Here is a 15,961-nt window from a genome sequence, read left to right as displayed (position 1 = left end):
TGGTTTTAGTTTGAGATGGGAATTTCATGATTGCTGGGCATTATAGTTTGGCTGATATGATTGTTGTGGTGGTGATGTCCTTGGGTTAATATCTATGGTGCGGTGTTTTGTGCGTAGGTATGGAGAGACGAACCCCATTTCGTTCAGTGTGGCTAGTGCGAGACTACATCCGGAGGCTGAAGGCCCAATGGACTTTAGCCCTATCAGTCATGAGACCCGGTGAGTCCATCCAGCGTTACTTCAGCAGGGTAGAGGACGTCATTGCGGAGACCCCAGGCACGGCCTTTCCTCCTAGATTATTGGGAGAAGTAAAGGTGCACTATGTGAAGGAATTACTCCATGGCAAGTGGAGGCGGTACGCGAGGAGGATTGCTAGGCGTCCATGAGTGTCTCAAAACTTTGCCTTATTCATTGAGATGATCCGGGAGACGGACATGTGGCAGTCCAGAGAGGTCGCCCGTGGGCATGCGGGACCAGATGAAGAGAGCATGGGAAGCAACGAAACCATAGACGATTCGAAAGAAGACCTTGATAGGGAGGTAGATTCTCCCGAAGCCCCTTATGAGGACCCCTCGGAGGAGTCCGAGACCTAGATTGGAATCTACTACAGCGACTCAGTCAGTTTGAAGCTCTGAGGCTGGGTTATCCCGGGCAGGCCTCAGAGTAGTTATGTGATTGATGGTCCATGTGGGCCTAGTGGCGAGGGTCGTGATGTGGAGGCCATGGGTAGGGCTAAGTCATGTTAGGTGACTGGTGAGCTGAGAGGGTCGAGTTTTGTGGGGCTGGGGGGGAGGGGAAACATGATGTATTTTGTCTTCGTGTGGTTTTGGTTCAGGATGATTATAGGCTTTTCCTCTCTTTGAAATCATTTTGTAAAGGGGAAAGCTCTTCTGTAAGCCTGGATCTTGTAAATAAATAAGTCATGTTGAAAAATTTCATCTTGTATAGCATTGCTCAAACTTGTGTTATGTATGTATGTGTGTGTGGCTATGGTGTGGTAGAAAATGAATGTCAGTTGTGCCATTGTACAGATGAATCGTGAAGAGCAACTTCACAGAAGGAGGGGTCAGGCCCAGTCGTCATCATGAGATATCCTAGAAGGAAGCGGCTCAGGGATGCCAAGTGGTGACAGGTCATTTGAAAGGTTTGTTGAAATGATGATGAGTTCAATGAATAGATCAGAAACCCCTACCATAAATTGGCTGAAGATGTATTTGGATTTGCATCCGCCAAGTTTTAAAGGTGACCCGAAAGTGGACCCAAGCGTGGGAGAATATTGGATGGAGCAAACTGAAAAGCTACTGGAACACTTAGAATGCCATGAAGAGCACTGGGTAAGATGTGCTACATTTATGTTAGAAGAAGAAGCAACTATATGGTGGAAGTCTATGTCAGGAGTCTTAAGGACTCGAAATACTATCCAAGAAAATGGGGATGTGTGGGTGGCACCTATTACTTGGGAGCAGTTTAAGACTGCATTTAATGATAAGTACTTTCTTGAGTACTGGAGAGAGGTGAAGAAGCAAGAGTTCTTGAAGCTGACCCAGTCAGATGATATGTCCGTGGTACAGTATGAAGCCAAGTTTTCCAAGTTGATAAAGTATGTACCCATGTACACCACTGACGATTTTGAGAAGGCCCGGAATTTTTTCCAAGGACTCAGAAAGGAAGTCAAGCAAGTTCTGTATGTATGGAACATTCGCACTTTTGAAGATGCAGTTGAGAAGGCCATTATCGTTGAGCGAAACATGATGGCTCAAGGAGAATTGAATCTCCGTAGTGATTTGAAAAAAGAAGTGGAGAGCAAAGACAAGTCAACAAACCCTCTAGTAACCCAATTCAAGAAGTCGAAAGGAGCCAAATTTAAAAAGGAAAGGTATTGCAAGAAGTTCCAGAAAAGACATGCTGGCAATAAGTGTGGGACCAAAAGCAAGGGAGCAGGTTTCTTTATTTGTGGAGAAACTGGACATTTTGCAAGAGACTGCCCTTTGAGGAAAACGTTGAAGATTGAGGAAACGCCCGAAAAGGAGGTGACGTGCTATGCTTGCAAACAGCGGGGACATTATGCATGGAATTGCCCCTAACGAGGCAAGTCTGACTAAGGAAAGAAGCCAGAAGGAAAATCAGGCCCACAACCAGCTCGAGTGTTTCACCTGACAAAGGCGGAGGTGGATATCGACCCGAGCATGGTGGAAGGTACGCTTTTTGTAACACCCGGTGTTACAAGTGTTAAAAGAATGAGAAAGAAAGTGAGAAAAATTCCAAAAAAAAAATGCCTGTGAGAAGATGTTGGATCCTTGAGATTGAGGGTGCCCTATGAGAGGGGTATTTTGGTAATTTGGATAATGAAGTCCAATAAAGGGTAATTTGATAAATTGGAGATAATTCCAAGATGGAATTAAGTGTGGAACTAAATTAGTTCCCATTTTGCATTATGTGGAGATAAATGGGATTGAAAATTCACAAAGGGTATTTTAGTAATTTTGGAGAGAAATTCCATAAAGGAATTAAATATGAGAAAAAGGGGAAATTAATTATGGGAGTGGAAATAATTATTTTTCCTAAATTGGTGTATTTATTTGGTGGTGCCACATGGATGGATGAGATTAAAACTTGGAAGCCAAGTTGTGTCTTAGAGTGACACTTGGCATATTCTTGTTCAAGCAAAAATGGTGGCTTTTATTTAAATGGAAAAGAAAATAAGATGAGCCATTTTAGCCATGTGGGTGTAATGATTACTTGAATTAAAGAAAATTCCAAAAGAAAATGGGAAATTAGTCACCCATTAATGTTTGGAAAATGTGGGATTTAATTTATATGTAATATATATATATATATATATGTCTTTCAAGATGATAGCTTGAAAATAGTCCCATTTAAATAAATGAGAAAGAAATGGGAATTCAAGATAATCCAAGGGTGGAGGATTTGTCTTGAAAGTGGAATTAAATCCAATGAATGAAATTAAATCTTTCAAGTGGGCATGGATTTCCAAGTGGGTTTATTAATCCAAGAGAAGAGATGAGGTGGAAGGTGGAGATTTAATCTCCAAAGAAATCCAAAGGTTGGGATCTAAGCTCTCCATAAGTCTTGGATTGTGCTTTCTTGAATGGTGGGGATTTGGTCTTGGAAAAGTGAAAGAAATCCAATGGTTGAGATTTAAGAAGACTAAGGCCATGGGTTGTGTTTCTTTCAATGGCTAGGATGTATTCTTGAAAAGTAAAGTGTATGGCCAAGATTTGTTCTTACAAAGCACATGGATTGTGCTTTTGGTAAAGGGCTAGGATTTAATCTCTTAAATCCATAAGATCCAAAGGCTAGAATTTGTTCTTGAAAGAGGGAGAAAATTTATATATTGGCAAGGTAGGAAGACAAGTCTTCCCTTTGGCCATTTGAAGAAGAAGAAGAAGAAGAAGAAGAAGAAGAAGAGGAAGAAGAAGAAGAAGAAGAAGAAGAAAGAGCCTAGAGGTAAACTCTTTAATTTTTGTAAAGAAATCTAAGTCTTCTAACCTCTTAGTCTTCTTATCTTCAAGGATTAGATTTTTAAAGATCAAGGTTATTTCTTTTACTTCTTTAGGGGATGGAAGCAAGTGAAGTCTTGCCAAGTCAAGTTGTTGAAGCTCTCTTGAAGATAAAGATTGTGGAAAATCAAAAAGAATAGAGGTAAGGGATAGCCCCATGGGATGGTGGCTTGCAAGTTGTGAGTATGATGCATGATTTCTATGTGTGCATTTGCATGTTGTTTATGCTAGGACCTATGGCCATGAGGTTGAGTGGGGTAGGGTAGATTAAAGCCTCAAACCAAGGTGGTTGTGAGGATGTGGAAGCCCTAACCATGTTGCATACATGCATTGGCATCACATTTATTTTCATGTTCATACTATTGTCATTGCACCCTTATTGAGCTTAATAGCTCATGAGGTTTTTATCCTCACCATGTAGGTATCTCATGTGCAAGAAGGAAGGGATCTTGGAAGGTTAAGCATACTTGATGAAATGAAGACCCTAAGGAACTCATGTAATTTGGCCTGGGTTTTGGAAGCCTAAGCATGTTGTAAATTACCTTTTATTTTTGATGTATGATGTAGTAAATATATTGTAAGCTATATTCTTAATAAAGGGGGATTTAAGCATCAAGGGGTTGTGTAAGCTTGTTGCAATTTAGTGAATGGTTGTTGTATGTTGTGTAAGCTTGTTGCAATTTAGTGAATGGTTGTTGTATGTTGTGGAAGCATAAAAAATATTGTTAATCCTTATTTATGGAGAAATAAAGGTAAATTTGAAGAAAAGTGAGGTATTTTATTATTTTAATTTCTGGAGAATTTGGGTATTTTTGGGATGTTGGAAAGTGGAATTTTCAAAGAAAAATGGGTGCTGGAAAATTTTGGGAGCAGCAGGTCGGGCAACAGCTGGGGCGGGCGCGGCAGGCGCGCGAGCGCGCGGCCGCACAGGCGCGCGCGGCCGCTGCTGGGCCAGCCCGCGCAGCCGCGGGCCGCGGCCGCCCCAGGCAGCGCGCGGCCGCCCCAGGCAACGCGCGGCCGGGCCCAGCCAGCCGTGGGGCCCGCGCCCGAAAAAAAAAAAAAAGGGAAAAATTTCAAAATTAGGGGAATAAAAAGGGGAAATAATAGGGCCCGATTTTGGGAGATTTTGGGCTATAGAAGAAATTATAAAATCCCCTAAGAAGTCCCCGAGCGATGAAATGTTGGAAAAATTGGAGGATTTTTCTGAGTATGAGTTTGCCCCTTAGTCTAGCCCGGTGTTAAGAAGCACCTTGAAGCCCTTGGGCAGTGTAGCAAGTTATTTCTTCATTCATAAGAAACTCGCGAGGTCCTAGGGTGTTTATGGATCCTGGGTAAGCGAAGGGCCAGACGAAGCCTAGTTCCCACCTAGGGCGTTTCTTCTTGAAACATAGTCCGCCCTTTATCTCAGACCGGGCAGGTAAACAGTTCGGGTAATTGTTCACGAGTAACTCCCGTAAGTGGGAGCGGGGCGTTACACTTTTCATCCACACTACTCCTGTACATGCATTGGTAGACCCTGGTGCCACTCATTCATTCATATCAAATGAGTCTGCTAGGAGTTTGCATCTTGAACCCTCAATAATAGGGCATAGAGTTAGGATTCAATCTCCAATTGGGGAGACCATGGGGACTAATTTAATAGTCCAAGATTGCGATGTGGATATTGAGGATGAGAGATTTAAGATAGATCTAATACTTATGGAGATGCATGATTTCGATGTCATCCTAGGTATGGATTTTCTTTCTCGATATTGTGCTAGTATGGACTATTTGGGAAAGACAGTGGAATTGGGATGTCCCGGGGAAAAGGTGGTGAAGTTTAAGGGACCACGATTTGGTAGGCAGTTAAAATCTGTATCAGCCTTGAAGGCATGCAAATGGTTGGAAAATGGAGCATATGGATTTATAGCTCATGTTAATGTGGTCGATGATAAGTCAGAAAAGAAGCCAGATGATGTAGAAGTAGTAAGGGAATTCTTGGATGTTTTTCCAGAAGACTTATCAGAGCTACCTCCAGATCAAGAAATGGAGTTTGCCATTGAACTATTGCCGGGAACAACACCAATTTCTATCCCCACTTATCGCATGGCCCCGGCTGAGTTGAGGGAGCTTAAAGTACAACTTCAAAATTTGGTGGATAAAGAATTTATTCGACCAAGTATTTCCCCATGGGGAGCTCCAGTTTTGTTTGTAAAGAAGAAAGACGGCAGTTTGCGATTGTGTATCGATTTTCGAGCACTCAATAAAGTGACAGTGAAAAATAAGTACCCATTACCTAGAATTGGAGAGTTATTTGATCAATTGAAAGGCGCCAAAATATTTTCAAAAATTGATTTTGCGCTCAGGGTACTACCAGCTGAAACTTAGAAGTGAGGATATACCCAAGACGACATTTCAATGTCGATATGGACACTTCAAATTTTTGGTGATGCCATTCGGGTTAACCAATGCCCCTGCAATTTTTATGGATCTCATGAATAGAGTGTTTAAACCATTTCTAGACTAGTTTGTGATCGTCTTTATCGATGATATATTGGTGTACTCAGCTAGTGAGGCGCAACACCGTGAGCATTTGAGGATGGTACTAGAGAAGTTGTGTAACGAAAGACTATATGCCAAATTTTCTAAATGTAGCTTCTGGCTAAGGGAAATGGCGTTTCTTAGCCATGTAATTTCAAGTGACGGTGTATCAGTGGATCCATCAAAGATAGAGGTCGTTAAGAACTGGCACCGACCGAGGTCAGTGTTTGAGGTGAGAAGTTTTCTAGGGTTAGCTGGATACTATTGACAATTCGTTGAAGGATTTTAAAAAATTGCTCTGCCACTGACACGTTTGACTCAGAAGAATGTGAGGTTCATATGGGATGACAAGTGTGAACAAAGTTTTGGGGAACTTAAGAAGCGGTTAACTACAGTGTCGATTTTGACCATACTTGAGGGTTCTGGAGGATTTGTGGTCTGCAGTGATGCTTCGAGATCGGGATTAGGCTGCGTGTTGATGTAACATGGTAAAGTGATTGCTTATGGGTCGCGTCAATTATGACCGCATCAGAAGAACTACCCTGTCCATGATTTGGAATTGGCTACAGTTATCCACGCCTTGAAGATTTGGCGGCATTATCTGTATGGTGAGAAATTTGAGATCTACACGGACCATAAAAGCCTAAAATATATCTTCTCTCAAAAGGAGCTGAACATGAGACAACGTCGATGGATGGAGTTCTTGAAGAACTATGATTGCACCATCCATTATCATCCAGGGCGGGCGAATGTTATGGCGGAGGCCCTTAGTCGTAAGGATCTTTCAGTCGCGGCCAGGATGATGATGCGGGAATAGCAGCTGATAGAGGTGTTCAGTAGCCTAACGGTGGGTGTAGTGCCTGGGAACGGAATATCCATGGTGGCTAGTCTGTAAATTCAGCTAGGTTGGTAGGAGGAGATATGTCAGGCTACCGGGGAGGATCAGAGGCTTTCCCCAATGGGTGGATGAGAAGGGTCAACCAGTGAAGATAGGTTTTGAATACAGAGATGGAATCTTGAGAATGAACGGGCGAATTTATATTCCTAATAATGAAGAATTGAGGCAAATGATTCTAGATGAAGCACATCGATCAAAGTACACTATTCATCCAAGGGCAACTGTAATACCCCGGGTGCCCAAAGGAGAATAGTATATATTGAGGATAGGTAAGGAAGGAAACAACACTAGCTGGATACCTTTTGGGCTAAATGTTGGCAAAGAACTCCCAAGTTAAGCGTACTTGACCTGGGGTAATCCAAGGATGGGTGACCCCCCTGGAAAGTTCGCGTAGGTTCATCAGGGTAAGTTGTTTCGGTTCTTCTTATCGCTCGATGCGGAATATTACAAGTGGTATCAGAGCCGACCCTTGGCGAAGGCGGTCCAATAAGGGCGGGGAGTGGCGCCGGGGCTCGAGGGCTTGTACAAAGAGCGGCTTCTGGCAGGCTTCTAGGATGGCAGCCTTTAAGGGGAGAAGATCTGGGACTAGTTGTAAGGTCGCATGACGAGGACGTCATGTGCTCAAGGGAGGGAGAATGTAATACCCCGGGAGCCCAAAGGAGAATAGTATATATCGAGGATAGGTATAGAAGGAAACAACACCATCTGGATAACTTTTGGACTGAATGTTGGCAAAGAACTTCCAAGTTAAGCGTGCTTGACCTGGGGTAATTCAAGGATGGGTGACCCCCTTGGGAAGTTCGCGTAGATCCATCAGGGTAAGTTATTCTGGTTCTTCTTATCGCTCGATGTGGGATATTACAGCAACCAAGATGTATAAAGACTTGAGAGAAGTTTATTAGTGGTCTGGAATGAAGCGGAGTGTGGCTTAGTATGTAGCCAAGTGTGACGCATGCCAGCGTATTAAGATCGAGCATCAGCGAGCAACAGGATTGTTGTGACCGTTAGAGATTCCAGAATGGAAGTGGGAGCACATTTCTATGGATTTCATTGTGGGATTACCTAGGACAGCAAGGAAGAAAGACTCGATATGGGTTGTGGTCGACAGGCTGACAAAGTCGGCTCATTTTATACCTGTTCGAACTGGTCAAGGTGCGGAAGAGCTGTCACGGATTTATGTACAGGAAATTGTGCTGCTACATAAGACCCTAGTCAGCATTGTGTCTGATAGAGATTCAAAATTTTTGTCGAGATTTTGGACATGTTTGCAAGAGGAATTGGGAACAAGATTGAATTTCAGCACTACATATCACCCCCAGACAGACGGCCAGACAGAGCGTGTGAACCAGGTTTTGGAAGACATGTTACGGGTATGTGTCCTGGAATTTGGAGGAAGTTGGGATGAGTACTTGCCGTTGGTGGAGTTCTCATATAATAACAGCTATCAGAGTAGCATTGGCATGGCGCCGTATGAAGCGTTGTATGGAAGGCGATGCAGATCGCCTTCGTGCTGGCTTGAGGTGGGCGAAAGACAGTTGGCCAGGACTGAATTGGTGCAACAAGCCTCTGAGAAGATTGAAGTGGCGAGAAAGTGTATGAAGATTGCTCAAGATCGCCAAAAGTACTATGCGGATCACCGCACGCGGGATTTGGAGTTTCAAGAAGGGGATAGAGTATTTCTTCGGATTTCACCGCAAAGACCATCAATGAGGAATCGAAAGCAAGGAAAACTTAGTCCGAGGTTTATGGGACCGTACAAGATCATTGAGCGAGTGGGTCTTTTGGCCTATCGATTGGCCTTGCCCAACGAATTAGCTGGATTTCATAACGTGTTCCATGTGTCGCAGTTGTGGAAGTACATACCGGATCCAAGAATGGAAGTTCCAGAGGAAGAGGTTGAGGTTCGTTGGAACCTAACCTATATCGAGAGGCCAGTGAAAATCTTGGACCACCAGGAAAAGAGGTTGAGAAGCAAATCAATTCCATTAGTTAAAGTTCAGTGGAACCATCACTCTGATCGGGAAGCAACATGGGAGCTAAAAGAAGATTTAAAGCGCCAATTTCCTGAATTATTTGTTGATGTAATGGGAGAGTAGCTTTGATGTATTGATCAATTATATTAATGGAAATGAAATTTCGAGGACGAAATTCTTTTAAGAGGGGTGAAATGTAATACCCTTGATGAGTTATGATAAAATTATCAATTAAGAGAATATTGGTATATGAAAATTTCCATAATTACCCTTGAATTAAAGAGAAGGCACATTAATATATAGGATGCCTTAGAAGGGGCAAAACGGTAGTTTGGAGTTTCGTCCTATAAAAGGGTAAATTATTTTTGGAGAAATTATTTATATTGGAGAATTTAGTTCTTGCTTAAATGCATGGATAATTAGAAATTAAATGGAAGCCAAGTAGGTTAGATTGGTGACACTTGGAAAAATCTCATAGAATGAGATTTAATTTAATTTGGGAATAATAAATTAGTTTGATTAAGTGTAATTGGTGACACTTGGCATAATCTTGTGAAGCAAGAGTGGGATTTAAATAAATTCAAAAAGAAAAGGAAATTATTCTCTCAAGCATTAAATGAAAGTAATTATGGAGAGAATTAAAAAAATTCTTTATTAAATAGAAATTAGTCATGCATTTATGTAGGAAAATGGTGGATTTAGTAAATGCCAAAGTAAAAGGAATTATGTTTTTCAAGAGCAATTTAAATTAAATCAAAAAGAAAAAGATATTAGTCTCCTTTAAATGATTGAAAATTTATGAGATTTAAATTAAATGAAAAATGGAGAAAATGGTCAATCTTGAAATTAGTCAAAATTTATTAATTTTGAAAATTGGAGAATTATGGAAAATGTAGCCTTGATCCTATGGTGATGATTGAGTCTTGAAATTTGAAGAAATCCAATGGTTGGGATTTAAGCCTACCAATGGCATGGATTGCCACATGGGTAGAATAATTTCAAGAAGAAAGATAAGGGAGGGTGAGGATTTAACCTCCAAAGAAAATCAAGGGATGAGATTTAAAGAGACTAGGTCTCTTGGATTGTGTTTCTCTAGAGAGTAGAGATGGGTTCCCTTAAAATCAAAGGCTAAGATTGAGTTTAGGAGAAGCACAAGGATTGTGCTTGTATTTGAGGGTTGAGATTGAGTCTCTTGAATTAAAGAAAAACCAATGGCTAAGATGTAATCTTGAGTTTTGGCATGGATTGAGTAGGAAATCTCTATAAATAGGGAGTTGAGATTTTAGTTCAAGGTTTTCCCACATGTTAAGAGAAAGAAAGTAAGAAGAAGATTAGGAGAAGGAAGAAGAAAGGCAAGCAAGAGGTAAGCCTTAGTTTAAATCTCTTCAAGTGAGTTAATTTATTTCTTTCGATCCTGGGAAGTCATCCTTAGCTCTTCATTAAGAGCTTGAGAAGGGGTGACACTTTGCGAGGTTTCGAGTTTTATTGTCGCGGGGCCGTTTCGATATTTCCCGGATCCTTGAGTGGAGCGAAGGGAGGGCAAAGCTTAGTTCCCACCTAGGTCGTCTCTCATTGAAACGTAGCCGTCTCTTCATCTTTGCCCTAGCATGTGAATAGTAAGTTGGCTATTCGTGAGTAACACCCGCAGATGGGAGTGGAGTGATATTTTACTCTTAGTAATAAAATGGTTTTGATAATGACTATATAAAAATCAATCTCTACTATATGGATTATATGAATGAGAAAATAAATTTTTAATATATGAGTTTTGAAGCAAGGTATGAATACCTATAGAAGAAATATTGAGTATGGTTGAGTGTGGTTTGTTTCAAAATATATTTTTGATAATCTCAACTTGCTTTCAAAAGAATTAAAATGAGGATTTGTTAAGTTTTCAATATTTTCAAAAGGATAGTTGGCTATGTGGTTTAATACTGTTGACTTCGCCTGAATATAGTCGACTATGTTATAAGGATAGTCGACTATGCATAAGGATAGTCGACTATGCTTGTTCAGTCTGTCGGCTATTTTTGGATCTGTCAACTATCATGTAAGGATAGTCGACTATGGCTTTTCATCTGTCGACTATTTTTGTTCATAAAATTCGAAATTCTCTTCACATTTTTGCATCTGTCGACTATGTCTATGTATATGTCGACTATGGGAAATTTGTGTTAGAAATAGTCGACTATATTTTTCTGTCTGTTGACTATGGCTAGTTTTATTTGATGAAATAGTCAATTAACCTATTTTCTCTGTCGACTATGTGTTTCACAGAAATTTATAACGGCTAGTTTTTGGCGCATTTAATGCTCGCCCAACCACCCACAACAGTCCAATTTTTGAACTCATCCACCATCAACTATAAATAGGTGGTTGAAGACGCATTGAAGGCTGTTGAACACATTAAAGATTTTGAACTACCAAACTTTTACTATTACATCGATCATTTAATTTTTCTCTCTGTATTTTCGTTTAAGAGGGTTTGATATCTCATTGTTCCATTCACTTTAAGCCTCAATCATTCACTTAAAGAGAGAGCTTGTAACTAAGAGTTGTACTCTTAGAATCTCTTTTTCACAATTTCTGTGTTTTTCCTAGCAGAGGCTAGATGGCCCATTAAATTGGGAGGTTGTACATTACCTAGTCAAGGACTAGAGGACCTGCTCGTATTGAGTAGAGGGTTTGATAGTGAAGTTGGCTTTAAAAATCCTTAGTGGGTAGCTAAGGTAGTGGACTAAGTTTGGAAAGCTGAACCATTATAAATTCGTGTCTTCTCTGCTTTCCATTTTCTTGTTTGTGTTTGCATTTATGTTCCTACTCACCGTGTTCATTCATTGATAAGATTTCAATTTTATTCTTCACAAAACTAGAGTGTCTTTTACACGGTTGACACCTCATCGTGCCATTTCAAGGTCTTGAGGTTTAACGAATCCGTGATTTTCATCGATAACATCTCTATTTTTCAAAGAAGTTTTAATTATACCAATTCACCCCCTCTCTTGGTGTGTGCCATATCAGTTCAATTCTATCACGGCGCGTTACAATTAGCCCATAATTGTCACCGCTAGATGTCATCTAAATCTAGCATTATGGCACTAACACGAACAGTTAGGACCTATGTCATCATTGGACTCCGTCGGACGTATTTCCTTATCCTCATGAGATTCATCATCAGAGCTAATATTGATGACATCATCCTCGTCTTCGAGGTCCTTTCTGGCGTTGTCTTCCAAAGCTCCTTCATCCAAGGCCTCTTCGTACAAATCCGCGTATTGTAGACAGATTCTCACACAAAAATCATAGAATGTTTCAAACTCCTCGTTTTTCCAGATCCATTGGGCTAAAGTCTTCCATTCTCCCTCTAGCAAGTTTATAAGATAATTAATTTGAAACTTCGCTAGGTCTTTCAGTTAGCGATAACTAGGGGGTACATCCTATATAATGTCTTCCATTGCTGTAAAAAAATAGAGAACGTATTCCTCTTGTGGATTACCTCGGGCATAGATTCTATGACCCCAGTGAGTTAACAGCACTTGGTCAACCATCTTTGTTATGAAAATATAGATTCTAATCAGAAACCTCAAACCCATGTTTCTTAGAGTTTCCCTATCCTTTTCTCCTAAGTTGCAAGTGACTCTTAGGATTCGTAATCCTACTCTAAGTTTTCAATCGACAATTCTAACCAAGTTCCAACAAAGTTTGACAACTTAACTAACTAATTTAGTGCTTTGATACCAACTGTAACACCCTACCTCGTCGGACGTGTCACTATAAGGAATTACCAATATTTTTTTCCATACATAAGTTCAACACACTCAATGTCTCAAAGAACAATCTTCACATACTCACAAAAATCCTAGAACCCCAGTCTTATCTGCTTAGCTAACAAGATTGATGGATTTAAGCTAAGTAAGGCATACTATTACATAACAAAAATAAATAAGATTGCATAACATAGATTATTGCAATTGTTCATACATATTGTCTTCCAATCAAAATAAGGATTACATAACTTCAAAAACGTAAATAATGACTATCATGCTCGTACTCTATTAGCCCTAACTAACCACATCTTTGCCCTTGCCGCGATCTTCGTCTGGAATGTTTGAATGTTCCAAGGGCATAACGCAGATTAGATGCTGAATCATCTAAGTGATGGCATAAACATAGTTTATAGAATGCATGTATGATCATGAGCATGGTATATATAAAAACACAACACGTCAACCTTGAGAAATCTCCCTAGCATACTTAATCTCCTGGGTGTATATCGGCGATCACCTGTGGAAAATCCATTCCACATCACATGGTTGAGATTGACCTTGCCGTAGCATACTTAATCTCCAGGGTGCACATTGACGTCACTTGAGGAAAAACCCCTTCCTCATCACGGTTGAGATTAACATTGCCCTATTCTCAAAGAGACCCTATCCCATCCCAATGGACAATTACAACGACATGCATTAAATACATCAATGCCACGAAAATCACTTGCCACGTATTTTCATAAAACATATCCACTTAATGCATTATGTAACAAACTCAATATGCACATTATGCTTGTAAATCAAAGCACTTAGGTAACACATTCACATGTAACCAACATCCACAGGCTAAATCATTTGCTTGGAAACTAAACCAAAATTTAGATCGAACCACTCACCTTAACTGCATTTTGATCTCAATCTTGGTAAGCGTATAACCTTGAACACCATGAAATCCTCAAGTGTATGACCAAGTTACCTCCTGGTCAATGATTTTTCCACCAAACAACAAAATCCTTACTTTCTTAAGATTTTCCTATTTTTTCATAATTCCCTTTTTTCTTTGAAAATTCATAATAAATATGTAACACCTATTTTCACCAAATATTTTTTCACAAATATTCCTAAAATACTTTTTTAGAAATTATAAAATTAATTACGAATTTACCTCGGATCTCACGTGCCCTCACGTGCCTGGTGCATGTGCTGAGAGTGAACAAAAGTCCCTTATCCGTGACCCTTGATTCAACCCCCAAGCTCTCAAATTTTAGCTAAAACTTACTGAAAACCCTAGGCCTCGAGTCTGAGCTTTTATAGCTAAATTCCATTGATTTTTCAACAAATCCTAGCCTTCCTTGGTCCCTAAGTCTTATTCCTAGCCCTTGAGTGCTCTAAAATGCATCATAACGAGCTAAAATATTTGATCTAATCCTCGAAAAATATTTGAGCTAATCCTCGTTTTGACCACCCTTGGTTAAATTTTAGATTTTGCACTTTGGCCCGAGTGCCCTTAATCTCGTATTTTGATCATCGTTTTACGAATCCTTTGATTCCTAGGCATTTTTACCCTCAAAGTTTCGTTCTTCATCCCTGGTAACCCTTCTTCAAGTTCCTGTCAAGATTCGTAATTCACGCTTTGGCCCTAAATTATGGAGAAATTACGTTTTGGCTAAAAAATCCTATAAACTCTAAAATACTTTCGATATATAAAATTTTGGGTATTATAAGAAGTGTGCCCCCAGAGTTGGTCTTAGCACTAGATACCCTCAAACGAGACACCAGACCTGGATTATGGTGTTCCTGATCATGCTACCCATGCCTCAATTGAGCTATTGCTAATACATCCATTACACCCAGAATGCCTGTTAAGGCCTCCTGGATATCCAGATTCCCCTGCTATCACACTCCAGCTACATCTTCGGGCACCTTAAGTGGGAGAACGTCCTGTCCACAGGCTGGTATAGGCAGTCGTCCTCATCCTCGACTACTACGAGTATTCATGCTTCCTACATAAAGAACAATACTTAGAAACAGAATGCAACTTCAAAGATTAACTTAACACCAAAACAACCTAACTCTACTCGACAACCTAGGTGTACAGGACAACTTAACTTAAATAACCCAAACCCACTCTGATACCAACCAATGTAGGACCCCTACTCGGATCCCCCAGCCAAGCTGAAGAATTCGAGCAGGTGCCCTCGAAGGAAAAAGAAACCAAAGGGAATGATAGACCTTCCATGCATGCACAATTGGTTCACATATACTTGAACATGAATCTAACAACGGAGGCAAAAATCACAACCTAGGCATGCATCTCATCACACAATTGGCTCATAGGGCTATAGGGTTTACATATATACAAGCCAACCCAAAAACTCAAAAGAAACAACAGCTTTGTCAAACAATTCTACCCCTATGGTAAGATCAACAAGGACTGCCCTGTACACCATCTACTCAGGTAGGTCTGGCACCACTAGACTCACCTCTATCTTTGCCATGGAATGAAAAGAAACAATAGTAAATCACAAGACTCGGCAAACATATAAGAAGAAAAGGCTAACAAAAGTAAGAAAGCTAATGAATAACTCGCACCCAAGTGCAAAACTCATGCAAAGCATGACAACCAATCATATAAAGAATACCAGATACCAACAACATAACAAAGATATGCACATACCGGATCTTGGGGCCCAAATAAAATGCACTAGCACTTAAGTCCATATCACAAACCTACTGTTGCCCTGAAGGCAAGCTGTAACTATAACTTGAGCTAAAACTCGCTCGAGTGGGAGTGACCAACACCCGTCTCGGCACGTTAGAACATCCATGAACATAAACTTGGTTTGAATTACCTGATATCGTACAATTGTAATACTAGAACTGGCACTAAGAACCATGCAAATGCATAACAAATAAGGGTGATGGCGTAGTAGACTATAGCGTGATACAAAGCCCCCATAAGCCATGTATCATGCTAAGCCTCGCCCATTGATCACCCTAAAATATACAGTAACGGGTCACGCAAGTAATATAGTAGTGAGTAAGAATATTGTTCCTACAATAAAAGATTTCAAATAGAAAATTTTTAAACTTTCTCTATTATTTACGCAATCAGAAATTTCAGGTTTAACAAAGAATAAGTAAAATAAATTAAATTAATAAAATAACATTGATTTAGAAGGCAACTTGAATCAAAGAAATAAGTGAATTTTAATAACTAAGGCACATGTACGAACTTAACTATGCAATGCAAATTATAAATTTTTATGAGAATAAATT

The 15,961-nt window shown here is 40.2% G+C and overlaps 2 protein-coding genes across 2 annotated transcripts; both read left to right on the top strand.

Moving 5' to 3' along the window:
• Nucleotides 1–1,115: 1,115 nt before the first annotated feature.
• On the top strand, nt 1,116–2,084 carry LOC127804445 (uncharacterized). The gene has a single exon (XM_052341309.1). The coding sequence runs from the start codon at nt 1,116–1,118 to the stop codon at nt 2,082–2,084; it is 969 nt and encodes a 322-aa protein (XP_052197269.1).
• Nucleotides 2,085–5,144: 3,060 nt separating this feature from the next.
• On the top strand, nt 5,145–6,858 carry LOC127804444 (uncharacterized). The gene is made up of 4 exons (XM_052341308.1): nt 5,145–5,730; nt 6,068–6,273; nt 6,364–6,477; nt 6,574–6,858. The coding sequence occupies exons 1-4, from the start codon at nt 5,145–5,147 to the stop codon at nt 6,856–6,858; spliced, it is 1,191 nt and encodes a 396-aa protein (XP_052197268.1).
• The last annotated feature ends 9,103 nt before the right edge of the window (nt 6,859–15,961 follow it).

This window comes from Diospyros lotus, chromosome 6 (assembly GCF_014633365.1).
Source record: "Diospyros lotus cultivar Yz01 chromosome 6, ASM1463336v1, whole genome shotgun sequence".
In the NCBI taxonomy this organism is placed as follows: domain Eukaryota; kingdom Viridiplantae; phylum Streptophyta; class Magnoliopsida; order Ericales; family Ebenaceae; genus Diospyros; species Diospyros lotus.
The sequence above is the reverse complement of the archived record's forward strand: the minus strand, read 5'-3'. Positions and strand labels throughout refer to the sequence as shown.